Source organism: Miscanthus floridulus, chromosome 2 (genome assembly GCF_019320115.1).
Source record: "Miscanthus floridulus cultivar M001 chromosome 2, ASM1932011v1, whole genome shotgun sequence".
NCBI lineage: Eukaryota > Viridiplantae > Streptophyta > Magnoliopsida > Poales > Poaceae > Miscanthus > Miscanthus floridulus.
In genome coordinates, this window is record NC_089581.1 from 54,245,397 (window position 1) to 54,272,968 (window position 27,572).

Genomic DNA, 27,572 nt, shown 5'->3' on the forward strand with positions numbered 1-27,572 from the left:
GACAATGATGCCGCCGATTTTCTCACAAAATTGGCCGCTAGACGAGATTCATCTCCGAGCGGGATCTTCATCAACGATCTCCACGAGCCGTCCGCCCATGTCCTGGAAGGTCTGATCTAGACACACCCCGATGCCAAGCTGACACCTAGGGGCTTCGACCCCGATGCCAAGCCAGCAGCCCGCTAATGTCACTGTATTGGCACTCGATCAAACCGACTGGCGAACGCCGCTACTTGCCTACCTCCTTGAGGAGCTTCTCCCACCCGAAAGGACTAAAGCCCGACGGATTGCTCGACGCGCCAAGACCATCATCGTGCTCGGTGATGAACTCTACAAACAGAGTCTAGGCAGTGATCTCGTGCTCCGGAGGACCCAATCAATGAAGAAAAAACACAAGCTCTCTCCACCATGGGAAGGACCCTATATGGTGACCGAAGTGATCCGACCATGCGCCTACCTACTGAAGGACAACAATGGCAACGTTCTCATCGACACTTGGAACATTGAACAGCTACGTCATTTTTCCCCCTAAATTCGGTCTTATCGCTTTTTATTCAACACTTGCTCCAGTAAAGCACCTCAGCCTGAACACTTTCAGCCTAGGTCACTGGGGGGCTCCATGAGGGTACAATACTAAATATTACCTCTCTTTTTTACTAACACATGGTAAAAACGTTCTCCCCAAACGAAAGCGCATTCCATTCCTTTGATTACCCTACATGACTTTGTTCTAACTCCCAACCAAATGCACCCCACCATGACCTACGGTTATGAGCAGCCAAGCCCCATGGGCCATGCCTAGGTTCTTAAAAGCTATGGCCTACGAAACAAATGGGCAGGTGCAAAAAAGAAAGGATAAAAACAAAAGCTATGCTAGGATAAAAAACAAGGAATGGATAGTGATTCTATCACAAAAATAGAACTGATGTATTCATTAATACAAAAACTGTTCACACGAGGGCACACCCACGAACTCAACGATTACATTTTCTGACTACTTCTACTCCAAATACTACTGTGGCCGCTCGACTGCATCGATTGATGCCAAAAGAGAGGCCACGACACACACTGTCGGACATAACCACCACTATAAGGGCCCCACCCGGTTCCGCACTCTTGACTTTGGCGAGCGCAATGGGTACCTTAAGAGCCCCGCCCGGTTCCGCTCCCTCGACTTTGGCGGGTGCAATGGGTACCTCAAGGGCATCGCACCCATAGATGCTCAATAGAAGAGCATGGAGCTCCTGACCTTCTCATCCAGTCGAGGTAACTCCTAAGCAGGGATGCTGCCCGCCAAGGTATGGCCACCGTGGCTAGAAGATATCTCATCAAACTTTATGAACTGACCAACCTGAGCAGCTACAAGGGCAAAACCTCCCACCGGCATAGTCCTATGCATCTTCCTCTCCAATAAGGCTCGCCCGGAGAAGACTCACCGGAAGGAGTCCACATGCGGCTCCATCCTGATGAAAGCCTCATAGACGATGACAAAGCCTCAGCAGAACTAGCCCCTTCTCGGCAAAGACGACCAGCACTATCTCATCTACGTTGGGGGACCTCCAACTCGACATCACGCCCCAGAATCATGAATGGCTCTATGAGTTCTCCTTTCCTTCTCCCTTCCCCTATTTAAAGAAGAGGTGGAGTAGTTAAGGAAAGGCGAGAGGATTAGGGAAAAAACCCCTCTCCCTTCCCCCATTCAATGCGGATGGGACGCACCCTGACCGATGGGATGCACACTAACCTTTCAAACGGCGCCTAGTCAGACGGGACATGGCCTGGGTATGGCTCACCACTACCGCACGACCAGGCATGAGAAACAAAGCACCACCATGCACAAGCGGCTCTCTGCCTTCCCAAGCGGGACTTGGAAAAACCCAAACAACAGGATCTCTGCCAGGAGAGACCATCGGGCTTCCTAAAGTCAATCGAACAGCTTAGGAAAACATCGAGAGACAGGTAAGGAGCAAAGGGACGCCCCATGTGGGCAATGTTGACTCCGTCATGAACGACGAGCATGGATCCTGGTCGAATATTTCTGATTGGAGCTCTTCAAACCTCGTCACTCGAGTCATCAAGGTAACATTACAAACCCCCACTATTTCTTTATATAAATCATTCATACATCCATACGCGCATTCATTCCATACACCCGCACCCCTCGAATGATTCTACCTGAATCACCTAGGGGCTTAGGGGTTAAAGCATTACGTATGTAGTCAAATTCATCACAATGCTCTGTGTTGCATCACAAAGCGGCAGTTGCCTCATTTAACATGAGCGATGACCGACTGGGGCTTGAAGGCTGGCCCATGAAGGGCTTGAGGCCACCTCGTGTCAAATAGAGCTAGGGGAGAAAACATAGATGAGCCCCAAGCGGCCCTCGCCCAGTCTACCCCAAAGCAGACAGGGTCATCTCAACCTTCTCGTTTGATTCTAAACCTCGCCAAACCCATAGAATCTCCATCGAGGGGATGTTAGCGGGCCACCCAGGTCAGTCTCTAGAATGACCCAGGCATCTACCGGGTTGCAGATTAAGGAGCAGTGGAATGTCACAAGAGGGCTATGCCGACCCCGTCATGAATGATAGACCTGGATTTCACTCGATCATACCGGTTAGCGAGCTCACCGAGTGCGTCACTCGAGCTCAAGCGATCAAGATATGCGACGTTAGCACAGCCCCTCCAGTTGAGAGAAACCATGGATGGGGTAACGCACAAAACTCAACCAACCCTTGCCAAAGGCCAACAGGGCTCAGGGGCTCAAGACACCAAAAACACCTCGGCTGCACCTGGGTCCACAACTCCGACTCGCCCAAATCCCTCGGTGCGCCCAACACCTAGATCCGCGAGTCTGTTTCGATCCCTCAGCTGCGCCCAACGCTAGGATCCACGAGCTCTATCTCGCCCAATCCCTAAAAACAAACTGCCTCGGCTATGCATAACACCTTGGTTGATGACTCTATCTTGACTAAATGCGCGCGCACACGCCTGCTGACAAAAAAAAACCCAAGCGATTTAGCCCGAATCGCCCAGGGGCTCAGGGGCTACACCCGTCGGTGCGCTCGCGCGCACCCACTGACAAAATGAAACATCCTTCACTGGCAAGAAAACCCCCTAGATGATTCTACCCAAATCACCCGGGGGCTCAGGGGCTCCTATCGGGTGAAAGCTCTAGTTTGGTTTTGGTTAATTGATGAAACCCTAAGTGCTAACCTAGTTTATCAAGATGATTATGAGATAGGTAGCACTACTCCAAGTGATGAGGCAATGGCGAAGATCATGACAATGGTGATAGCATGGTGATGATCAAATGCTTGAACTTGGAAAAGAAGAAAGAGAAAAACAAAAGGCTCAAGGCAAAGGTATAAAATGTAGGAGCCATTTTGTTTTAGTGATCAAGACACTTAGTGAGTGTGATCATATTTAGGATAGATAGCCGTACTATTAAGAGGAGTGAAACTCGTATCGGAATACGGTTATCAAAGTGCCACTAGATGCTCTAACTCATTGCATATGCATTTAGGATCTAGTGGAGTGCTAACACCCTTGAAAATATTTGTGAAAATATGCTAACACATGTGCACAAGGTGTTTGCAGGGTTGAGATGGGTTTGGGTCCCTCTCTCCCTCCCACCGAGCTTGCTCGGCGGGATTCGGTGCTTTTGGAAAAATGAAATGTCTATTTTCTATTGCGCCGGATGCAAAATTCTTGGTGGTTGGCACATTTAAGCAAGGGTGAAGAAGTTAGAGTTGAAGTGGAGTTGGTCGAAATGATGCTGGCGTCGGTCTACTGACCGGACGCTGGGTCACTCAGCGATCGGACGCTGAAAGGCTGCGTCCGGTCGAGCTGTCAGACGGCACAGTAGGTAAGGGTTGAGCACCGGACGCTGGTCTGCGTCCGGTCAAGGTGGACCGGACGCGTCCGGTCGAAAAAACATGCCTTTGGGAGCTTACTGGAAACGACCGGACGCTGGAGTTTCAGCGTCCGGTCAGTTTTGACCAGAGCGTCCGGTCAGCTTCGTAGCCGTTGAAATCTGACGAACAACATTTGAAGCTGGTGACGCGTGGCGTCCATCGGGCGACCGGACGCTGAGGGCCAGCGTCCGGTCGATATGACCGGAGCGTCCGGTCAAAGCGTGTTTTGCCCAGTGAAGGGGTACAACGACTCTATTTGATGGGGGCTCTATTTATAGCCCCATGGCCGGCTCAAGGGATAACTCTTGCACATTTTCATTGACATAGCAACCTTGTGAGCTGAGCCAAAGCCCTCCCACTCATCTCCATCATTGATCCATCATCATTGTGAGATTGGGAGAGAATCCAAGTGCATTGCTTGAGTGATTGCATCTAGAGGCACTTGGTATTCGTGTTGCGCTGCGGATTTCGCTTGTTTCTCTTGGTGGTTGCCACCACCTAGACGGTTGGAGCAGCGGTGAAGGATCGGCACGAGTTGGTGATTGTTCGTGGCCGCCTTCGGTGATTGTGAGGGGAGTTGTACCTTCCCCAGCGGAGCGCCGAAAGGTAACTCTAGTAAATTGCTCGTGTCATTGAGTTACCTCACTTGTGGGTCGGTTCTTGCGGTGTCCAATCGTGTGGACGAGGTTTGTGAAACACCTCTTAGCCACCGAACCACCAAGTGTTGGTCGACACAACGGGGACGTAGCGTGTTGGCAAGCACGTGAACCTCGGGAGAAAATCGATTGTCTCTCTTCTTTGTCATTCTCCCGGTGATTGGCTATATATTCATCTTGTGATTGGTTCATCCCCTACACGTCGGTATAATCACTCTACTCACTCATTTACATTCTTGCAAACTAGTTGATACAAGCTCTTTAGTGTAATTAGAATTGAGAGCTTGCTTTATTATTTACATTCATCTAGTTGAGCTCTTTAGAGTAGCAAGGTTGAGAGCTCTTAGTGAGTAATTACATAGCTAGTTTGTGTGCCTAAGTATTCATTGCAACTAGAATTGTTGGATAGGTGGCTTGCAACCCTTGTAGAGCTAGAGCAAGTTTGCATTATGCTATTTGTCATACTAAACAAATTGCTCTAGTTGATTTATAGATTTTTAAATAGGCTATTCACCCCCCCCCCCTCTAGCCATATTAGGACCTTTCATCGGGTTCATAAACCCAAGATCCCTCATGGACTAGCTTCCCAAACAAAGGCTTAGCCCAGTAAACAACATTGCAAATGATGTGCAACTCATGGACCAGTCCAAACACCTAAACAACAGGCCAAAAGGATAATCCAATCTTCGACCGGAAGGCCTGGCCGAGAAGGAACGACGCCTGCTTCCTACTCTGGCCCACCTCTTCGACCGGAAGGCCTCGCCTCCGACTTTAGCCCGCCTTCGGACGGCCTCTCCAACTGGAAGGCCTGGCCAAACACCACTTCTGACTCTGACCTACATCTCTGACTAAGGATGCGCTAAACCCCTACTCACTGCTCTTCTCCAACTAGCGCCATTAGGACCGACTGGGACCAACCGACCGGGGACACCCGCTCGGTAAGGACCAGGAAACAGACGGAGAAAACAAGACAGGGCACTCAAGTCAACCGTAATACCAAAGAACATACCATGTACACCTATAGGATAGTACCCTGTAACGTCCTTGGTATGATAGAACCCAAGCAGTGTTGTAGGCGCCGATATTTTCCCTATAGTGTTATAGGCGCCATCAACTTCCATACCAGACAAACACGGCAAGGCTCTCCCCACATGCCTCTAGGCATCAATAGTATTGTGGGCACCGACATTTACCGTACCAGGCAAACATGGTAAAACCCCTGCATGCCTCTCGGCATCAATAGTATGGCAAGCACTAATGTCTGCCATACCAGAAGACGACGCAACCTCCTACGTGCATCTGACATTAAATAGTATTATGGGAGCCTACCATCATCTTGTACCCACCGGCGTGGGCAGCAAGACTTAGTTGCATACGTACTCTCTCCCTCTCACTTGTAAGGCCATCCCCTTCATCTATAAAAGGGGATGCGCTCTCTCTCAATAGAGAGATCGATAAGTTTACTAGTACACAACAACAGAACTACTAGGTTCAAACCACAAGCACACGCTCGAACACTTAGCACATAGCAGGGCTCCTGTCACTCTCAGCCCTTCAGACCAGAGTCCGACTGGTCCTCTTGTACCCTCCATCTTTCTCCCTTCCATTTGTAACCCCACAGCAAACTTCAAGCACCTAGGCTCAGGAATAAAGTCACCGACCGACTCAAACTGGACGTAGGGCACGTTGCCTGAACCAGTATAAACCCTGCGTCATTGAGTGCTAGGGCACCTCCAATCACAACATATAGCAAAACTACAAATATTTATGTGTTGGTCACTTTCTGTACCGACACTTAGCGAGTGTGATCACATTTAGGATCGATAGTCATACTATTAAGAGGGGTGAAACTCATATCGAAATACGATTATCAAAGTGCCACTAGATGTTCTAACTCATTGCATATGCATATAGGATCTAGTGGAGTGCTAACATCCTTGAAAACTTTTGTGAAAATATACCAACACATGTGCACTGTGCACAAGGTGATACACTTGGTGGTTAGCATATTTAAGCAAGGGTAGAGAACTTGGTAAAGTGAAGGAGGTGATATTCACTAAAAAATAGTGACCAGACACCGATCACATGGTGACCGGATGTTGGTCACGTGGTGACTGGACTCAGGGGAGCAGCGTCCGATCATTTATAAAATCAGTAGTGTGCTCGCGCTACTCTCGTCCTGAGACCGAACGCAGATGATCAAACTCTGGCTGAACACTGTTCAGTGTTCGGTCCTGGTGACGTGATGGCGTGCAGAGAAGAGAAAGAGGAGCAGACGCACCAGCGTGTCCGGTCATGGTGGATCGGACACGTTCGGTCAAAAAAACCCGGCTCTGGTGCCTTACTAGAAACGACCGAACTCCAAAGATGGAGCATCTGGTCACTTTGACCAGTGCGTCCGGTTGCAACTTAACACATGGCGTGAAAGTAGACTAGCGTTAAGATTAGATGCTCAGCATTTGAGGCTAATGACACATGGCGAGCATCAGGCGATCGAACGCTGGGGTCCTGCGTCCGGTCAACCTGACCAGCGTGTCCGGTCAGCCCATGTTTCACTAGACAAAGGAGCCAACGGCTCTATTCATGGGGGCTCTCTATTTAAGCCACATGGCCGGCTAAAATGTCCTAATGGCTAGAGGGGGGTGAATAGCCTATTAAAATTTTCTACAACAACACTTAACAAACCGGTTAGATAATTATGATGCGAAGCAAGTGTTGCGCTAGCCTACTAAAATAGCAAGCCACCTACCACAATTCTAGTTTATATAGTTTCTATCCACACAAAAGCTATGACACTACACTAAGTTAATGTGCTATCAAAGGCTAACTAAAGAGCCACACTAACCAAACTAACAAGCTCTCATAACTAGCTACACTAAAGAGCTTGACAACTAGTTTGCGGTAAAATAAAGAGAGTGAGAAATTTATTTATACCGCCGTATCGAGGAAGGAGCCAATCAATCATAAGAATGAATACTAATGAAGACCAATCACCTTGTAATCAAATGATTAACACAATGATTTTTTATCGAGGTTCACTTGCTAGCCGGCAAGCTACTCCTCGTTGTGGCGATTCACTCACTTGAAGGTTCACGCGCTAATTGGCTTCACACGCCAAACCCTCAATAGGGTGCCACACAACCAACACAAGATGAGGATCCTACAAGCCACGAGTAATCCACTAGAGTACCTTTTGGCTCTCCACCGAGGAAAGGTCAAGAACCCCTCACAATCACCACGATCGAAGCCAGAGACAATCACCACCCTCCACTCGATGATCCTCGCTGCTCCAAGCCATCTAGGTGGCGGCAACCACCAAGAGTAACAAGCAAATCCCGCAACGAAACATAAACACCAAGTGCCTCTAGATGCAAACACTCAAGCAATGCACTTGGATTCTCTCTCCAATCTCACAAAGATGATGAATCAATGATAGAGATGAGTGGGAGGGCTTTTGCTAAGCTCATAAGGTTGTTATGTTAATGTAAATGGCCAAACAGAGTGAGCTTGAGCTGGCCATGGGGCTTAAATAGAAGCCCCCATAAAATAGAGCCGTTGTATCCCTTTATTGGGCATAACACGGGGTGATCAAACGCTCCGGTCATATCGACTGGACGCTGGACCTCAGCGTCCGGTCACGCGATGCGTGCCACGTGTCCCCTCTCTTCAAATGTTGATCGTCCAATCTCAACGGTCAAGTGATGACCGAACGCTGAACCCCAGCGTCCGGTCGTTTCCAGTAAGCATCTAGAGATGACTTTTCACGACCGAACGTGTTTGGTCATGCTCGATCGGATACACCTAGTGTCCGGTCACACGGAGACTCCCCTATGTGCTGCCACATCAGCAGGACCGGACACACCCTATCAGCGTCCAGTCACTAAGTGACCCAGCATCCGGTCAGAGACCGACGCCGGCGTCTTCATGGCTTTCACTGACCGAACGCACCGGTCTAACCAAGGCCAGCGTCTAGTCACTTCCAGTGAGCTCCGTCTTTTCTATATAGGGCGCCGGTGGCACCGTCAGACTGTCCGCACTCTACGGGCGAACACTCCACCGATGAAGTTCCTAACCATTGCTCAAATATGCCAACCACCAAGTGTATCACCTTATGCACATGTGTTAGCATATTTTCACAAACATTTTCAAGGGTGTTAGCACTCCACTAAATCCTAAATGCATATGCAATGAGTTAAAGCATCTAGTGACACTTTGATAACCACATTTCGATACGAGTTTCACTCCTCTTAATAGTATGGCTATCGATCCTAAATGTGATCACACTCACTAAGTGCCTCGATCACCAAAATAAAATAGCTCCTACCATTTATACCTTTGCCTTGAGCCTTTTGTTTTTCTCTTTCTTCTTTTCAAGTCCAAGCACTTGATCATTGCCATGGCATCATCATCATCATGTCATGATCTTTATTTGTTTCACTACTTGGAATGTGCTACCTATCTTATGATCACTTGATAAACTAGATTAGCACTTAGGGTTTCATCAATTCACCAAAACCAAACTAGAGCTTTCACCAGCTCAAGCTCACTCTTTTGGTCATTTGCATTGACATAGCAACCTTATGAGCTTAGTCAAAGCCCTCCCACTCATCTCCATCATTGATTCATCATCTTTGTGAGATTGGAAGTGAATTCAAGTGCATTGCTTGAGTATTTGCACCTAGAGGCACTTGGTGTTTGTGTTTCGCTGTGGGATTCACTTATTACTCTTGGTGGTTGCCGTCACCTAGATGGCTTAGAGCAACGAGGATCGTCGAGCGGAGGTTGGTGATTATCTTCGGCTCCGATCATGATGATTGTGATTGATTCTTGACCTTTCTTCGATGAAGAGCCAAAAGGTACTCTAGTGGATTGCTCGTGGCTTGTGTGATCCTCATCTTGTGTTGGTTGTGTGGTACCCTATTGAGGGTTTAGCGTGTGATGCCAATTAGTGTGTGAACCTCTAAGTGAGTGAATCGCCACAATGAGGACTAGCTTGTCGGTAAGCAAGTGAACCTCAGTAAAAATCATTGTGTCATTATTTGATTCCGAGGTGATTGGTCTTCATTGGTATTCATTCTTATGATTGATTAGTTCATTCCTCGACTCCACGGTATAACAATCTTGCTCTCTCTCTTTATATTACCGCAAACTAGTTGTCAAGCTTTTTAGTGTAGCTAGTCGTGAGAGCTTGTTAGTTTTGTTAGTGTGGTTCTTTACTTAACCTTTGAGAGCACACTAACTTAGTGTAGTGACATAGCCATTGTATGGATAGAGACTATAAAAACTAGAATTATGATAGGTCGCTTGTATTTTTAGTAGGCTAGCGCAACACTCACTTCGTCTCATATTTGTCTAACTGTTTTGCTAAGTGTTGTTGTAGAAAATTTTAATAGGCTATTCACCCCCTATCTAGCCATTATGACCTTTTACGGGCCAAAAAAGTCCCACCCATGACTGTCCCACTGGGCAGGTCGGGCCTAATTTTTTAGGCCGGGCCTGGGCCTGGGCGGGCCGCCCACACATTTTATAGTGTAAAATAGCGAAAAATAGTATTTTGGGCCCGCTTGGACCAACAAAAATTGTTCTGGGCACTAGGATCTCTGCTCAGGCCCTATCTAGTAAAGTTCGTGGACGGGCTAAAATCCATCGGGCTCAAGCCAGGTCGGGCCGGACTTATTTTGCTCAGGTATAGTTGTAGCCTGCTGCACTGGTGATGGGCAGGTGTGGTGTGGTGGAGTGTACTACACTTATATGTGGGACCTAGATTATTAGGCTAACTACAATTAGGCTTTGTTTATTTTCCCTCCTAAAGTTTAGCCCATGTCACATCGGATGTTTGAGACATGAATGGAGTATTAAATATAGATTAATTATAAAACTAAATGCATAGATTGAGACTAATTTACAAGACAAATTTTTTAATCCTAATTAGTCCATGATTTTGGCAATATGGTGCTACAGTAAATGCGTGCTAATGATGAATTAATTAGACTTAATAAATTCGTCTCGTAGATTACTGAGGACTTGTATAATTTGTTTTATTATTACTATTCGAACACTCGATATGACACCCCTAAACTTTAGTCCCTTGATTTAAACACTCCATAGAGATAAAGTTTTAAAGCTAGAATGATGAATATAAATGCTCTGTTTGGATTCCACGGCAAAACTTTAGCTCTACACTTTTAGCTTTTTTGTCATAGGGATCCAAACAGGAGGGCTAAAAATAAGCAAATGGCTAAAAACTTGTCTAAAATCTTTTACTCCCAAAGAGTCACTAAACTAGGCTAATCTCCCTCGGGGTGGGCACTGGACGTCTCATACCCCTTGCCGCTCGCATGCATGACTTTGTATGAATAATTAAATAAAAGTAAATCAATCATTATAGATCAGAGGACTAAAGTTTAATCTACGGATTTAAACAGCTCAACGGGACTAAAATTTAGAGGCTAAACTTTAGTCTTGGACACCAAAGAGACGGAGGGACTATACATGAGCCTAGGAAAATGTTCGGCTGGACTAAAGTTGACACTGTTTACACTGATTTTTACTATTTATGTTGATTTGTTATAAGAGAAAAACACTGCTATGACTAAGGAAAAAAATCCGACAGCCAAAACAGGCAGCCGACCAAGCTCTTGATCTAGAGTACACCCATCGGCAGCTAAACAGTTTAGCAACTCTCTCGATTATACAACAACAGAACATCGTATAAGGGCTTGTTTAGATCCGAAAATTTTGGCAAAATGGCACTGTAGCAGTTTTCGTTGTTATTTGGCAATTAGTGTCCAATTATAGTCTAATTAGGCTTAAAAGATTCGTATCGTGGATTTCGTCTAAACTGTGTAATTAGTTTTATTTTTTATTTATATTTAATGCTTCATGTATGCGTCAAAAATTCGATGTGACGGAGAATTCGATGTGACAGGAAATCTTGAAAATTTTTGCAAAAATTTTTGCAACTAAACTGGACCTAAATTGTGACAGCGTAAACTCTCACGGATTCTTCTAAACAAACACCATATATAGGCCCTAAATTTGCAAAACTAGTGCTTGACGATTTCTCCGCGAGCCTACCTGGCAAGTGGCAACCTTACCCATTCGAAAGCGAACGCTCACGGATCCATCCACCTCCAAAGTCCAAAAGCGAAACCCACGCCCGCCGCAACGGCGAAACCGTCGGAACCCTAGATCTCTCTCGCCCGTGCTCCAAAACCCTAGATCCGCCATGCACCAGCCCAGAGCCCGCTACCCACCCGGCTATGGCTCCGGCGGGGGAGGCGGAGCCGGACGTGGCGGTGGAGGCGGCAATGGAGTAGGCGGCGGCGGCGGTGGCGGAAACCACAACTACTACGGCCGGAACCCGCAGCCACAGCAGCAACACCACTACCAGCAGCCGCAGCAGCAGCACGCGCATAGGAACTCCTCGCACCAGCAGCAGTGGCTGCGGCGAGACCAGGTCCCCGCCGTTGCGGGGGCAGCGTCCGGAAACGCTGCGGCTAAAACGGCGCCTCAGCTTGACGCCGTAGACTCGAGGTACTGCTTTTGCTTATCTGCACATCTCCTCTGGTGAGAACCATATTTGTAGACTCTGCTTGGTGCTCTGGCGGTCTCTAGGGTTTGTGCTTTGTTTTTTTAGATGTTGAGGCGACGGCATGCGGGGTGTCGGAGTGATTTTGGTCGCTTCATTGGTTACATTAGTTCTACTGTTATATCATGCTGACGTGAGTTAGTGAGCTTGCTGATGCTGAGTATCCTTTGATTATCTCATGTTTCTGGAAAAAAAAAGAAATACAACCATTGCTGTAAAAATGACTATTGCCGTTGTGAATTTAATCTGCATTTGTATTTGTTTGCCTTATTACAATAGCTTGCCTTCATCTTGTGTTATTCTATGTATAAGCGTGTGATTTTGACATTTTTGTTTATCAGTTGCTGCTATTCTCTACTTACCCATTATATAAATGATTCACTTGGCACTGTATTGGATTCAGCACTGGCATGTCATGATGCTAATTAAACTTTATCTATTACTAGCATCATTAATGAGCCCTTCATTTGTTTGTTTCAGTTCTCAAGATTGGAAGGCTCAACTAAATATACCAGGCTCCAGATACACGCTACAGGACAGAGGTGAATTCTCTTTCTAATACTTATTATCTTTCTGTGTTCAAGTATATATGCATAATGCATCCTGGTTCCTTTGAATGGTTTCAGAGTAGTTTTGAATGGCTCCCATTTGCTTACATCTACAAGCTATTGATATCTTGCCTCTGATATTTGTGTCGTCGACATGTCGTACACAGGATGTCACTGCAACAAAAGGCAATGAGTTTGAAGATTATTTCTTGAAACGTGAACTGCTTATGGCAATCTATGAAAAGGGATTTGAAAGGCCATCTCCTATTCAAGAAGAAAGCATTCCTATTGCGCTGACTGGAAGTGATATTCTTGCAAGGGCAAAAAATGGCACTGGGAAGACTGCTGCATTTTGCATTCCGGCACTTGAAAAAATTGATCCTGAAAAAAATGCTATTCAAGGTGAATTATTCTTTCATACATTCAAATTGGAATTTAGCACTATGGAGTCATTTTTTTAATTGCTGCTAGCTTGCTACCATAACATGAACAACTTAACTGGCCACAAAATACAAGTTACTGTTTCACCAATTCTTCTATGTATCCATTTGTTCTCTATTAATGTTACTAAGCCCACTGAATTATTGTTATTACTTATTACTGTTGGTCATGTTGATGATTTGATACGGTGAATGAACCAGTCCTTTAATCTGTCTTCCGTATGTACTCCCTCCGTCCCCAAAAAAAAGTGTAGCTATGGGTTCCGTGCAGGTCAAACATTCTTAAGGTTTGACTGGATTTATAGATAATATTATTAACATTTATATCTCCAAATAAGTTTATTGTGAAAATATATTCAGCAATTAATCTAATGACATTTATTATGTACTATAAATATTAAAAATTCCTTATATGTATTGGGTCATAGTTAAAAATGTTTGACTTCTCAGGAAGTGAGAATGGCACTCTTTGTGGGACGGAGGGAGTATTAGGCAAATCTATATTCTTGAAATTTTGGTGTGTTGTTTTTATTGGCGTGAGAAATAATCACAAAAAAAAAATTTGGTACTGATACTAGGTATGAAATGTAGTTTTTTTGTGTGTGTGGAAAAGCAGACCATTTGCACTTCTAGCATTCTATGGCTGTTTGACAGACTGAATCTGTAATAGACTAATAGTGCAACAACATTATACTTTGTTGATCACTGGCGCCTTTTCAAAATATGTGTTATGGATGATGTTTATGTAGTGCCAGTTTTACTTCCACTAGTGAATTAGTTCATAGTTGGGTTTCATATAGTCTCTTATTTTTATTTTCTGGTTCTGTTGGTCTTTTCTTCAGTTGTTATACTAGTACCAACAAGGGAACTGGCTCTGCAAACTTCACAAGTCTGTAAAGAGCTCGGGAAATACCTGAACATTCAAGTTATGGTTAGCCTTGGAGGAACCAGCTTGAAGGATGACATCATGCGTTTATACCAACCTGTTCATTTACTCGTTGGTACTCCTGGCCGAATACTTGATCTTACCAGGAAGGGCATTTGCGTGCTGAAAGATTGTTCAATGCTTGTCATGGATGAGGTATAATTAGAAATAATTACACTTTTTTTCTTGTGCTGTATATATTTTATCACAGCTACACTGGTGTTCTTTTCACAAAGTTTCTCACCCCCATTTGATTTACGCTAAATCATGTCACTTTGCTATATGATGTTGTGTTCCCTCACTGAAAGAAAAGAATCTGAAATTGCTTTTGTATCTCGTTTCATCAATTTTACTGTGATGTTGACCGCGCCCTTCCGATTATGCTCCTGATGCTAACATTGCTCTTGATAATGCACACTTGTTGATACACTTGCTCAAATAACATTCCAGAACAATGTTGTTCTTGGAGTACTTATGTCTTAATTTCTACAATTCGATGATTTGCGGTTTTGTGGGTGCATTTGTGCCTTTAAAGTGGGTTCATGGTTTGTTTTTGATAATCCATAGTGTTACAAGCTCATGTGGGGTTTGTTACAATTTGGTTGGGACTAAAAGGCTTTGTTGTTGATAGTGTTAGTAACTTTTCGAGGTCTATTATTGTTGCTTCTGCAACGATCTGATGCAAATATAGCATCCATTTCATATGTTAATATGTTTATTATCTGTCGAAAGTTACAAGTTGAACAAACACATTATTTGGGATATCATGCAGGCAGACAAGCTATTAGCTCCAGAGTTTCAGCCTTCTGTGGAGGCACTTATTCATTTCCTTCCACCTAGTCGGCAACTGTTGATGTTTTCAGCAACCTTTCCTGTAATCTGTCAAGGAATTCAAAGAGAAATATCTGCCTAGACCTTATGTGATTAATCTAATGGATGAACTGACCCTGAAAGGAATAACACAATATTATGCTTTTGTTGAAGAAAGGCAGAAAGTTCATTGCCTGAATACACTTTTCTCAAAGGTACAGCAAACACTTAACTCTATATTTTCTGTTTCATTCCACAGTTAGTATAAACTGACACATTTCCTTTTTTGTGTGTTTTTGCTAGCTTCAAATTAATCAATCCATTATATTCTGCAACTCTGTTAATAGAGTTGAGCTACTGGCTAAGAAAATAACTGAACTCGGTTATTCATGCTTCTATATCCATGCTAAGATGTTGCAAGACCACAGGAACCGAGCGTTTCATGATTTTCGTAATGGTGCTTGCAGAAACCTTGTGTGCACAGGTCTGTACTATTTTCCTATCTTATTAGTCTTTCTCGAATTTAGTAATTACTTTTCAGCATAGTTTCAATTGTCATTTATGAAGGTTACCTTATAAGAGTGTCATGGCTCTCTTTGTTGCAGATCTGTTTACCAGAGGAATTGATATCCAGGCTGTTAATGTGGTCATTAATTTTGACTTCCCTAAGACATCTGAGACATATTTACACAGGGTACTTTTTTTATCTTTTATTCTGTAGAAGCTGTTTGTTTTATAACCTTCAGAATTTAAAATTTATGTGTGTTGTCATGTTCCTAGGTTGGCCGTTCTGGGAGATATGGACACCTTGGTTTGGCAGTGAACTTGATCACTTATGAGGACCGTTTCAACTTGTAAGCCTGCATTAATAAAGTGGTCTGTTTCTCTAGTCTTGCATCAAGATTCCTGATCCTTTTTTCCCCCTTTGTTTTGCAGGTATAGGATTGAGCAAGAACTTGGAACAGAAATTAAGACAATACCCCCACAGATTGACCTGGCCGTATACTGCCAATGATGAACTGTGACAGTTTCAGGAGCATCAACACTTTTTTTTTTTGAGAAACTTATCAGGCAAATACATGTGTACATAGCAACCCATCAAGTGAGTTCTCCAACCTAAGGCGCCGCTATTTCCGAAGCAACCTAAATGGCTACATTCCCATAACGTCACAGATTTCAAATTATTCTTGTAGGGTTTTGTTTTGGCGCCTTGATGACGTTTGTAAGCTTACTTGGATTAGTAGAGGAAGTGTTTCCTGAAGGCATTGATACTAACCCGTTTAGCTGTGGACATGCACACTGGGCTGCTTGGAGGCCCAGAACTATGATGAGGCGAGACATTATCGTACCTCGCTTGACATTTTCATTCTACCTTTTGCCAGTCTCAGTTCGACTTGAGTTGCTTGTTATCATTTGATTCATCTTCCATTCTTCTTCTTTCCTAATGTTATGAAGCATAGGGATGTTTTTCTGTAGCCGTATTCTTTGTTGATTTTGTGTTTTCACGGTGTATGTATACAGTATAACTAGGCTTCGTTTGGCTGGTAGAATTTTGGCTGAAATTGGTTGAAAAACATTGTTTTGGCTGAATTGTTGTGAGAGAAACACTGTTCAGGTTGAAAAAAGAAGCCTAACAAGCTAAATATGGGGTAAGCCGAATGGGGTATTTCTGTATCAACTTCTTTGCGAGAATACCCATCTTGTAGTAGTAGAATCCATACCCATTGGCGCATGTATGCTAGAACTGTTGAGCCGTCCGACGTTGGGGTGTTAGAGCAACTCTAATCAAGCCCTCAATGTTTGCTTCCCTATCCCCTCGAACGATGTTTCCCTGTTCTCTCGAATGAGAGCTCTTTATCCATGTTTCAGCTCAGGAGTAGGCTGAGGATGAGCCATATCAGGGATTTAGCTCAGCTGTAGGCTGGAGGATGAGCCCTCCAGCCATCGGGAATAGAGAGCTTTTTCATCTCATATATGTTTGAATCCTCAAAATGAGATGAGGGCTCAAATAGAGTTGGTTAGAGTTGTTGCTCCCGCGGAGGGGACCGTACGTAGGATCGAGTAGCTCGGTGTTGTGGCGTGCCCGTGCTCCCGCGGTGGAGCCACGTAGGACGCAGCTGTGCTGGCGACAGATGGAAGATGTTCGGTACCCCGGACCCTGGTACCGCACGGCCCGGTACGCAACTACACAAGCACCACGCGGACCATGCGAGCGTTCCGGAGCTGCTGCTACTGCTGGGGCAGCCGATGGAAGGGGCATTTTATCCACGAACCAGCGGTCCTGATCCCGAGAACTCTACTGCCGGGAACGGTTAGCCTGTTCGGGAGGCCGTATCGTATCATGGATTATTTATTGCTGGCTGGTTTGGTGTGAGAGAAAAACACTGTTCTTGGCTGGAAATTTACGATCATTTACGAGCAAGCGAACAGGCTGGGACCCCCACTCCACTGGGTGGTGTGCCTCTCGCAGCGCCCGTCTGCCAAACGGCAACAAACGAAAAGCATGTTGGGTTGGCTGGTTCGTGAAGAAGTACTGTTGGCTGGTTTGTGTGAGAAAAATAATATTCCGGCTGAAAATTTACGATCGTTTACGACAAGCCACAGCCAAACGAACAGGCTGGAAACCGTTGGTGGTTCAAGCACGCGGGCCAGGCGCAGCGCACGGAGAAAGGCACGACGCGACCGCGCCTACCACGTTCAAACCGACCCAAACGGACGCCTTATTGTCCCTTCTTCTCTCCGTCCCCACCCGGCCCGCTGGCCGGACCATCCACCACCACGCGCTCACCGCTGCCAGCTTCTGCAGTAAAGATGGCAACGGCCCTCGATACTCAATACCTGACGGGTATTTGATCCATTAGGGGATGGGGATGGGATCATATCTTTACCCGCGGGTATCTAAATGGGCAAGAATCCATCCCCGACAGGTATAGCGGGTACGAGAACGTTCCATGTTTACCCGTCCCCATTACCCGTTGAGGAACCCGACTATTTAAGCTGTCATGCGAGTATTAAGCACAAAGAAGCTCAACATAGGTATTTTGGCCCAAATCTAGTGTGTTTTAGAAACCATAGTTTAATTTTTCCTCACCATCTCCGTCAGCAGCACAAGTACGCCTGCCTCACGAGCGCTTGTGCCCCTCGCTTTCTCAGTTCGGTCTCTCTGCCACCTTTGCTCGTCCTCCTCGCAACCTCGCTCCTTCTTCTCGGCATCTCCAAGACTCCGACACTTATACCCAGGTGAAGAAGAAACATCTCTGATTGCAAAGCTGCGACCCCAAGTGTCCTTGTTTATCGGGTATGCAGTACCCGTCGGGTATCTGTTACCCAACCGATGCCCGACGTATATGGAGATGGGCAAGAATCTATACCCGAGATAGTTAACAGAGACGGAGACGGGATAAATTCTCCGTAACAGGGAAGAGAACATTCCGACGATACCTGACGGGTACATCGCACTTGCCAACCTTATTCTGCAGCTCGCACCGGCACCGCCCCCGTGTCCCCACCGACACCTTGGGCCCGCGAGCAGAGGCCCCGCATGTCACCGTCTTCACTCGGTATCCACCGCGAGGGCAACCCTCTGCTGATCTGCGACCGTTGCCTTAAGCTCGCACGCGAACCGACCCCCACAGTCCCACACTCTGCGCAAGCCACTGCCGCCGCCGCCTTCGGTCTTCGTCTCCACCGGTGCCCTCGTCGTCTCCCCGGCCACCCTCTCAGCGGCCGCTGCCTCGCCAGATCCCGTCCCGAGAATCCCGTGGCCATCCGGTTGCTTGGGGACGCAGCGACGGAGGGAGGATGGGCAGCGCCAGCGCGTTCGTCATCAGGTGGATCAACTTCTTCACCATGGTCAGTCAGTCGCCTCGGCCCAGCTCCATCCTTCCTTTCTCCAATCAGAGGAGGCGTTTTTCCTTCCGCTCGGCCTTGCTTCAGGCTGATTCTCGATTCCTGGTGTACCGCATTTGCTCGCCAATTTTTTTAGCTGGTCCGTTTTGTTCACAGAAAACAAAATTTAGCTGTCTGGTTACTTCTTCATGCTCGGAGTGAACTGGCAAGCGTTCAGAATTCATTCCTTGTTCAGCAGCAGTTTCAGGTTTCATTATCTCTATCGCGAATTGGGGTTTTTAGCTTCATTTACCACCGCTCGGCTGCTGATTGCGGAAGTACACTTTCCCCACCATTTTACTTTACCCCCTTCTCTGGGTTTTTCGGGAACTTGCACTTTGTCTGAATTTTTGGGGTTGTTCATTTCGTCGTTCTCTATCTGTTGCTTCCACCCCGCGCAGTTACTACGTTATATATTGCATCGCGTCCCAATTCCTCGCGCATTGATGTGGTATTGGTCTTGGGCTCTTGGCAATTGTTTAATTTCGTAGCTAGTTCATAGTATTAGCATATGAGCATAGGCAAAGAGATATTGCTTGTTAGTTTCCTAGCAAATGACTCCACGGTGTTCTTATGCTGCTGTTCCTCGGACAGATACTGGCACTACTGGTGGTGGGTTTCGGGTTCTGGATGACCACCCACAACGACGAGTGCAGGCGGTCCTTGACCGTCCCTGTCATTGCTCTCGGTGGAGTGATCTTTCTCATGTGCGTATCTAATCACATCCGCGTCACCATGCCGTGGTGAATTATCATGCTCACCCCATTTAACCAGGCTCACTGACAATTTGCGCTGCAGATCGCTCGTCGGATTCCTTGGTGCTTGGAAGAACGTTTCCTGCTTGCTCTGGACAGTATCCTTCCTTCCCCGTGAACCGGATTAGTAAAGTCACAGTCACATGAGTGGCTACTAATAGTTTTGGTTCCTTATTTTTGGGGTACTTTTGGAGCTATCTGTTACCTTGACATGTGGGCGCCTAGTACCTAATCATGCTGTTCGTGGTCTTGGTGGCAATCATGGTGTTCACGGTGCTTGCGTAAGTCCCTCTACTTAATTTGTGTTGCGATGGCATTGACACGGCCTTTATAGCTGATGACTTGGTGGCAATGATGGTGTACTTTTTGTTTGAAAATTTGTTGTCGAGCGCATTCATTATGTGATGGTATTATGTTGTACTCCACCATTTGGACTTTGGAGTTACTCCGAACCAAAGTCCTAATTCTCAATTGACTGTTTGACTTTTTTTAGCAGTTTGTTGTAGCTATGAGGAACTCATTCTTGGTTTGTACTGCTGCAGGTTTATCATAACAAACTCTGGAAGTGGTCATATTGTTCCTGGGGCTAGGTATGTGACTATTCGTATTTCATAGAAAGATCATGTCCCTGCGAGTTCCAGCTTTAGAGTGTGGAAACTTACAGATAGTAACCTAAACCCTGCTACTTCATAGAAGAAACAAAGAGAATTTTGAGACTTTTCCATAACTTCGAAGTTTTAAAATGCCATCGAAGCGCTAATAGAATAGTCCATGGATTAGGACAGTATGGTAGGAGAGAGTTTTCCTCTTGTTTCTTGTCTGAAGGTGTCCTGGCCTGCGGCAGCAGCTTTAGACCTTGATTGTAAACATGATCTGTTAGCTTAATTTAAGCTCCCCCTTTCAAAAAGAAAAAGAAATATACTCAAGCATTTCTTTTGTTCTATGTAGGTATAAAGAGTATCGTCTTCAGGATTACAGCTCCTGGTTTGTCAAACAGGCATGCTACGTTTCTTTGTTGGAAAACTTATGTTTCCCGCCATGCAATACAACAGATTTGAATATTCCACTGCGCTACCATAACTCTCTTCATTTATTTTTGTTCAAATATACAGCTCGATGACACAGAGAAATGGGCTCGCCTGAAAAGCTGCCTAGTGAAGACAGATGACTGCAACAACTTGTCGAAAAGATACAAGGTGACTACCTGTTCTTCACATCTTTCACTTGATTTACTCTGTTGGAGTTGCTCCCTTTGCAGCCGTTCCTTTGGTTGAGATCTTATTTATAGTCCCCAACTTTATGCAGACTGCAAGAGAATACAAGCTTGCAGACCTTACTCCCATGGAGTCGGGTTGCTGCCGCCCACCAGCAGAGTACGCACCTGAATGTCCACCTCAACCATTCCCTGTGGTCACCGTAATCTCAGACATTGTCATCATCAGTTCATCACATCGCTCTGATTTTCAGGTGCGGGTACCCAGCTCTAAATGCATCCTATTTCGATCTGAGCTATCATCCGGTGAGCACAAACGTCGACTGCAAACTGTACAAGAACGCCCGTTCTGTCAGGTGCTACGACTGCAATTCTTGCAAGTAAGCCACTCAGACATCTCACCCCCTAAGCTCCGAAGCATCAAAACCATTTCGGGATGCTAATGCGGCGATACTGTCTTCTAGAGCTGGGGTCGCGCAGTACATGAAGACAGAGTGGCGAGTGGTGGCTATCTTCAACGTGATATTGTTCATCATCCTGGTAAGTCCCAGGCGTCGAATTGGACACAACGCTTAATCTACTACCTGTTTTTTTCTCCGTCTGTCGTACTGATCTGCTCACTGTTTTTTTCTCTATATGTGCATTATATTGTGGCTAGTCGTTCGTGTACTTCGTTGGCTGCTGTGCGCGGAGAAACACTGGAGGAAGCGATGCGAAAGGTCGTGGCAGGTGACAGAAACACTTCGAGGTGAAGCGCTTGGCCATCCGATGTGGAGTTAGCTTAGTATCCCCCTGTAAAATTGTTCCATCAAATTCCATTCCTTTGATGAAGTACCTGGACCTATCGCTGCCTAGTAATATCTGTGTTGCAAATGGGCTGTGAACATGTTTCTTGGTGGTAAAAAAGAAAATCATTTCGCTTCTGATCTCATGTCTATTGTCAGGACAGAGTGAAACTCCGGCGTCTTATTACAATAATCATGAAACGCACGGTTCCTTTGGCAGTATGAAGCCGAGCGTTCCTGATGACGAAATCATGTCTAAGCAAATGAATGTTGCCATACAATAGCCATATGTCTGGGCATCAATCTCCGCCGAAATGCTTTCTAGATGAGCAGCTAATTTAGAAATGGTTAACAAAAAATAGTCAAAACATTTGTCTTAAGCCTGCTATATTCCTTCAATGGAAACATCAGGAACATCTGCCTCTATGCAGGTCGTGAGATTATCGGGTTTATTTGTCGCTCACAAGGGGGCTGTAAATAGGGTACCACATCTTCCGAGCGACGTAGTCCACTGCTTCCGACTGCAACACACGAGGAACATATTTGAGACACTACAGTGGGTTTTAAGTTTTAACAATAGGAATGTGACATTTTTTTTTCTCCTATGTGTAGCGCTGTACCTCTGACATGCTCCCAAGCTCCCTAGGACCCACATCGCAAGCACCCCTCAGCCAGGTCTTCAGCAACAGCAGCACGGACGACTGCAGCGCCGACACTGTGCGGTGATGTGCCTAATACTGCAGGGTTTGGCGGGTGTTATTGGACCATCAGTTGAAATGAATATGGAAGATAGCGCTTGCATCAATGTGGTGTGGTAAGTGGTAACAACAGCACTTCGGTGGATGTTGAATCCAGCGCAGAGCAGAGCTCACCTGGAGACTGAAGGAAAGAGGATTCCTTTCCGAATTTCATCATCCTGTGATGTATGATGCCAGGCTGCATTGCAAAATAAATAGATGCTTATCTAATTTTTGTGATCCTCTCCGCAAGAACAGCAAACAATGACTCAAGTGGAGACAACTTTAGTGTAGTTGATATCTTATGCCAATGGAAATTCAGCAAAGCAAGATACAGGGGCACCTAATCAGGTGGGCCAACCATATAATTTTATCAAGCAAGGCTTACCACTCAGCTGCTGCTTGAAGCATGCCGTCTGAAATATGCCGGGCACCTGAAAGAAGGGCACCTAAACCAATCCTGATTTTTTGAAAAAACTTCTATCAGTAAAACACAAAAGCCAAATACTAGGAAAGGTGAAAGGTTGTCATACCCAGGAAATAGATACATGTTGTTTGCTTGATTAGCATAACCGGTTTTACCATTTCCTAAGAAATCAAGACCCCAGCATTAGCAATCATCTACTAGAAAGTATTGCTAGCAAACAATGTAAAAGATATCAAGGAAGGAATTACCTAAAGAAACATTACTAAAAGGGCTTCCACTAGCAAATATCGCATTCTCACCAACATGCTTGAATACATCATGAGAAGTGCATTCAGCTGTAATGTAATAAAAAGAGAAGATCAAATTAGTGTTTCATCTTTGGTTCCCCTCTCTCTCCAAAAAAAAAAAGAAAAGAAAAGAAGCTAGCATTTCACCATAGGGTGTCCTCAAACTATCTGTAGGTGTCTGTGCACAAACCTTTAGTAGTAGGGTTGGACATTGCAAAAACTGCAGGGCGAGGGGAATCGGATTCTTTCATAGCTTTGAGAACCTGGAGATGTATGGATTACCACTCAATTGTAAAAGCATGACCACTTGGAATTATGATTTGATATTTCCAATATGGTCTTATTTACAAAGACAAGGAATGCAGCTTTGATGCTCAACATTCATCAGTATGTACAATTAAGCAATTTAATTAGGACTCTGCTGCATGATGAAATTTCATAAGGAAAAAAAATCAAGTACTTCTCTTAAGTGGTGATGGTGCCCAACAAGCAACATTACTAAACAAGGCTAGACTAGATTAGGCAAGTACACAACTAGCAACAGCCAACCCACTATTTCTGTTCTGCAGCTCTGGACTGTCAACCAAAGTCCTTGATATGGCCACAATGATTGATAGTGTTCCTCACTAGTCAGGCCTGAGAAATCTGTCTATATGAGAAAGGTAATACTGACTGTCGTCATCCATGAGATCATTCATGAATCATGTACATGTTCAATCATTCTTATCTATAAGATTAACCAGATCATTTTTAGGATCATATGTTCACCCATAAGGCAGTACTTGATCCAGTCATCCACTGGCATCATAAGAATGCATTCATATGTACCAAAGTTTTTGGTGGTGGGAATATTTTCGAAATTCAGAAAAAAAAGAAACTATGATCCCAGTCCTCGACGAAACTTAAATGGATAAATTAGTGCTAACAAGGAGCACCGACTGAGGACTACTAAATCAGGACTGGTAAGATAGGAGAAAAAGCATTCATAACTTATTGCAAATCCTGAAATAAGTAATTCTTGGATTCTTATGTTTACCTCCTCGTTAAATATGCCCCCAACTCCAGATAGTCCTAAAAGCACATGAGGCTTAACTTTCTTGACCTGACGATTAGTATCAAACTGAATTAGCCCAAGCACAGAAGCATTGAAAGTACTATAGTACTATATAATAGTACTGTCTAAGCTGCAACAGCTGAAAATGTGATTGTAGAAATCATATTATCATACCACTTCAACAAGACTAGCCCCCTCAGGGAGATCTGGGACCTCATCAGGACCAAAACCTCTGGCAAAACGTGCCACTGCAGAATCCAGATCCTTCCTAGCTTTCGTAATAAGGCCCTACAAGTACGGCACAACAAGAGCGCATAATTTATCAGCCTTTGCCATTTAGTTTGAACGCGTATAAAGGACATTTGTTTAGTGTAAAAAGCAGGAAAAAATATATTTGAAAGTTGACTTACATCTTTGTCCAGAACCCAGAATTGATTATGCCCTTCCCCGGTTCTGTGGATCCCAGGCATCCTTAACATTGCCTGTTTAGCCATGCTAAGCACACCTATCCCAGCACTGGATTCTAAAGAGGAATTAGAATGTACGAACCACATTTTTGACAATGAACATGCCATATAAAAAGACTGAGGAAATTCTACAAAAATGTCAAACATATCAGATACCTTCCAGCTCCCACAACGACTATCTTTTGATTCGTAAAATCCTGGAGAGGACGGCCCTGTGCTCTAACAGCACCAAGTAGGCCAGCTAGAGCAACTCCAGCTGTCCCCTATTTTAAATAGGATATAAGCCCAATCAAACAATAATATATAAGACTGGACTGAAAAGAACTTTGCAGAATAAATTACATAATAATAGTTTGAGAATCAAAATACCTGTACATCATCATTGAACATGCAAAATCGGTTCCGATACCTCTGAAGAGTCTCAAAGGCCCATTTCATTTGGAAGTCTTCGAACTGTGATTTTATCACTTCAGAAAGGGAGCAGTATTTTGAGCGAAAATAGTAGGGGAAGCCCCTAGTGTGGTAAATATTTATTTATACAAGAAAAGCAAAGAAGCAAACAGGTCTCTCTTGAGATAATAAAAGAAGAGTTAAAGGGAAGGCCAAGAAGACCCAGTTCTCTCCAGGAGAGATGAAAGCGGAAAAAAGCAGACAGGCAAGAACAACTAACAAGTGATTCGGAGCCAAGAAGAAAAGAACAGAATCTAACTCAGTGAAACGGAGCAATCTTGAACAAGCACGTAGAGTATGGCCATAAAGCACACATACCTGAACAACTGCTTTAGGCCAACGTGCATGGACAGCCTCCATGAATTCATCTACAACAGCCTAAGTATTCTTCTCCTTCCAGCCGAGGTTGCCTCAGTCCTAAATCTAAGTAAACTTAACTGAATAAGGTATGCAGCCATGGATTTATTTACAAGCAAATACCTCTTATTTTTTTCCTAAACAAACAGCATTCAGACTTTCATTTAATCGAAGAAATGGTTATAAAAACATTATAAAATAATGTCACAACAAAAACATTCAGGAATTAGGTTTAATGTATCTCACGCACATAGCTTGTCCTCCAGAAGCTTTTGATTATTTGTTCCCACAGTCAAGCATTATTGGAAGAACCTGCAAGTATAAACGTATTCTCAGAGATCAGGAAAATATGAAAAAGGTATGCCATAAAGGGCAGGCTATTGAATATAACTGGTGCCTAGTTCGCCGTGTTCTATAAAGTAAACATAAGTAATTTATATGTAACTGATGTCATGCCAGACAGGTATCAGGATGTTCTATACCTTTTGTGGGTTAATACCAGCAGCTGCAACATAAACATCCAGTTTACCAATAGGTATGCCTATGCCCTGAACACCAAGGTCACCTAAGCCTAGAATGCGACTCCCATCAGTCACAACTATCATGTCAACCTGAAAAAAGTGTTCAACCACTTACATGAAGGCACAGCCAGAATTGGAAGAACTCATGCTGCATATTGACATGTCATTTCCATGGTCTCTAAACATAAACACATTAAGCATAACAAAGTTTAACATGAAAATTAATAGTATGTTTAAATGCAAATTACTGTGTGATTGCCATTATGCATTCGCTGATGACATATTGAAATATATTAGCATGCAGTGCAGTACAGCTCTAGGAAACCACTAGCATCAATCAAATGTTATGATTCGGTTTCAGATATTATTAGTTGAATCGATACTCAAATAATGTCAACCTTAATCTCTTTACTAGAGGCACTACTTTATGAGGTGCATTCAGACAGCAGTTTCAGATATACCTTCTCTGCTGGCCAGTTGTAAATCATCGACATCATCTCCCCCTTATCCTTTGCACTGAAATACATCCCACGGGGTCGTCTGAACAGACCACTGTAATTTTCACAGACCAAGCCGACAGTGGGGGTGTATATTATCGGTGCAAAATCCTTGATATTGTCAATTAGCACCTGGCAAAAAGAGCATATATTACCATATAAGCACTCAAAATACAGGTCAATCGCCAATTAGCCATTGTATCATTTTTTTTTCCAAACACGATACTGCAACACTAAGGGCTCACCCTGTAGTACAACGTCTCGTTCCGGTCGTGCAGCCTATTGAGGATCCTCCATTTGGCCAGCGCGACGATGGAGTCTGGCTCGCCCCGCGTGTTGTGCTCCAGCGACCGGAAAGAGTTTACTGCAACGAAGCAAGCACGCGCATATAAGCCATAACGCGTCGCATGAGCAACGAACAGATTCCGTGATCCCGCAACCCATTCGGCGCGCCGCAAACGCGACGAATAAGGAAACACAGACGCAAAAGGGAAGGGCGACTCACTGAATCGCTCGTACTGCTGCTCGGAGGACATGACCCGCGGCGGGAGCAGGCCGCGGAGGCCGAGGCGGTCGCGCTCCGTCATGGGGAACGCCGTGTCCTGCGCCCAAATGGAATGGAAGCCCCGGTAAGCTGAAACCGCATCGAGACCGCGCGCAACCGCGAGATCGGGGGTTGGGGGGACTCCGCGTGTGGCTGGCTACCTACCTTGTTGTACCACTGGGTCGTGGAGGATGTCGTTGCCGCGCTTGTGCACGATGCAGGGCCCAGGCACGGCGGCGCCGGCGGGCGCCGGGGGCGCGGACGACGACAGGAGGCGCCGGACCTGCGCCGACCGCCGCGCCGCCGAACGCCACATCGCGGGCGAGATCATCTGACACGACGCTCTGTCAGTTGGTCCAAATCCAATGCTCGGCGACTGCAGGTCTGCAGCCGCGTCCGACACGGTGCGGTGCGGTGCGTGGTGGTAGCTGAGGCCCCTAGCTCCTGGGAGATTTGAAGGGGAGGCGTCGCCGCGCGGTGCGGGCACCCGCGGTGAGAGCAGGAGGAGAGGAGGCCCCGGTCGGGCGGGGGTATGGGTGGGTGGGTGGTGGAGACCTGGAGGGTGGGCCGGTGGAGGGGTGATGCGCTGATGGCTGAATCGTGGTGCGATGCGGCGCGCACGCGAGCGCACAACCGCGGCAGGTCGTGGGCTCGTGGCTCGTGGTCGTGGAACGCGCGGGGAGGAGAGGGGGGGGCCGGGTCGC

General features: G+C 45.4%; 1 protein-coding gene and 2 pseudogenes across 1 annotated transcript; 2 read left to right on the forward strand and 1 right to left on the reverse strand.

Moving 5' to 3' along the window:
* Positions 1–11,641: 11,641 nt before the first annotated feature.
* On the forward strand, positions 11,642–16,273 carry LOC136538821 (DEAD-box ATP-dependent RNA helicase 12-like; annotated as a pseudogene).
* Positions 16,274–18,590: 2,317 nt separating this feature from the next.
* On the forward strand, positions 18,591–21,576 carry LOC136524265 (tetraspanin-10-like). The gene is made up of 11 exons (XM_066517701.1): positions 18,591–18,738; positions 19,369–19,481; positions 19,573–19,627; positions 19,755–19,810; positions 20,072–20,119; positions 20,478–20,526; positions 20,642–20,725; positions 20,835–20,902; positions 20,997–21,122; positions 21,207–21,282; positions 21,401–21,576. The coding sequence occupies exons 1-11, from the start codon at positions 18,688–18,690 to the stop codon at positions 21,473–21,475; spliced, it is 801 nt and encodes a 266-aa protein (XP_066373798.1). The 5' UTR covers positions 18,591–18,687; the 3' UTR covers positions 21,476–21,576.
* A 101-nt stretch (positions 21,577–21,677) lies between these two features.
* On the reverse strand, positions 21,678–27,427 carry LOC136524275 (NAD-dependent malic enzyme 59 kDa isoform, mitochondrial-like; annotated as a pseudogene).
* Between the last annotated feature and the right edge of the window lie 145 nt (positions 27,428–27,572).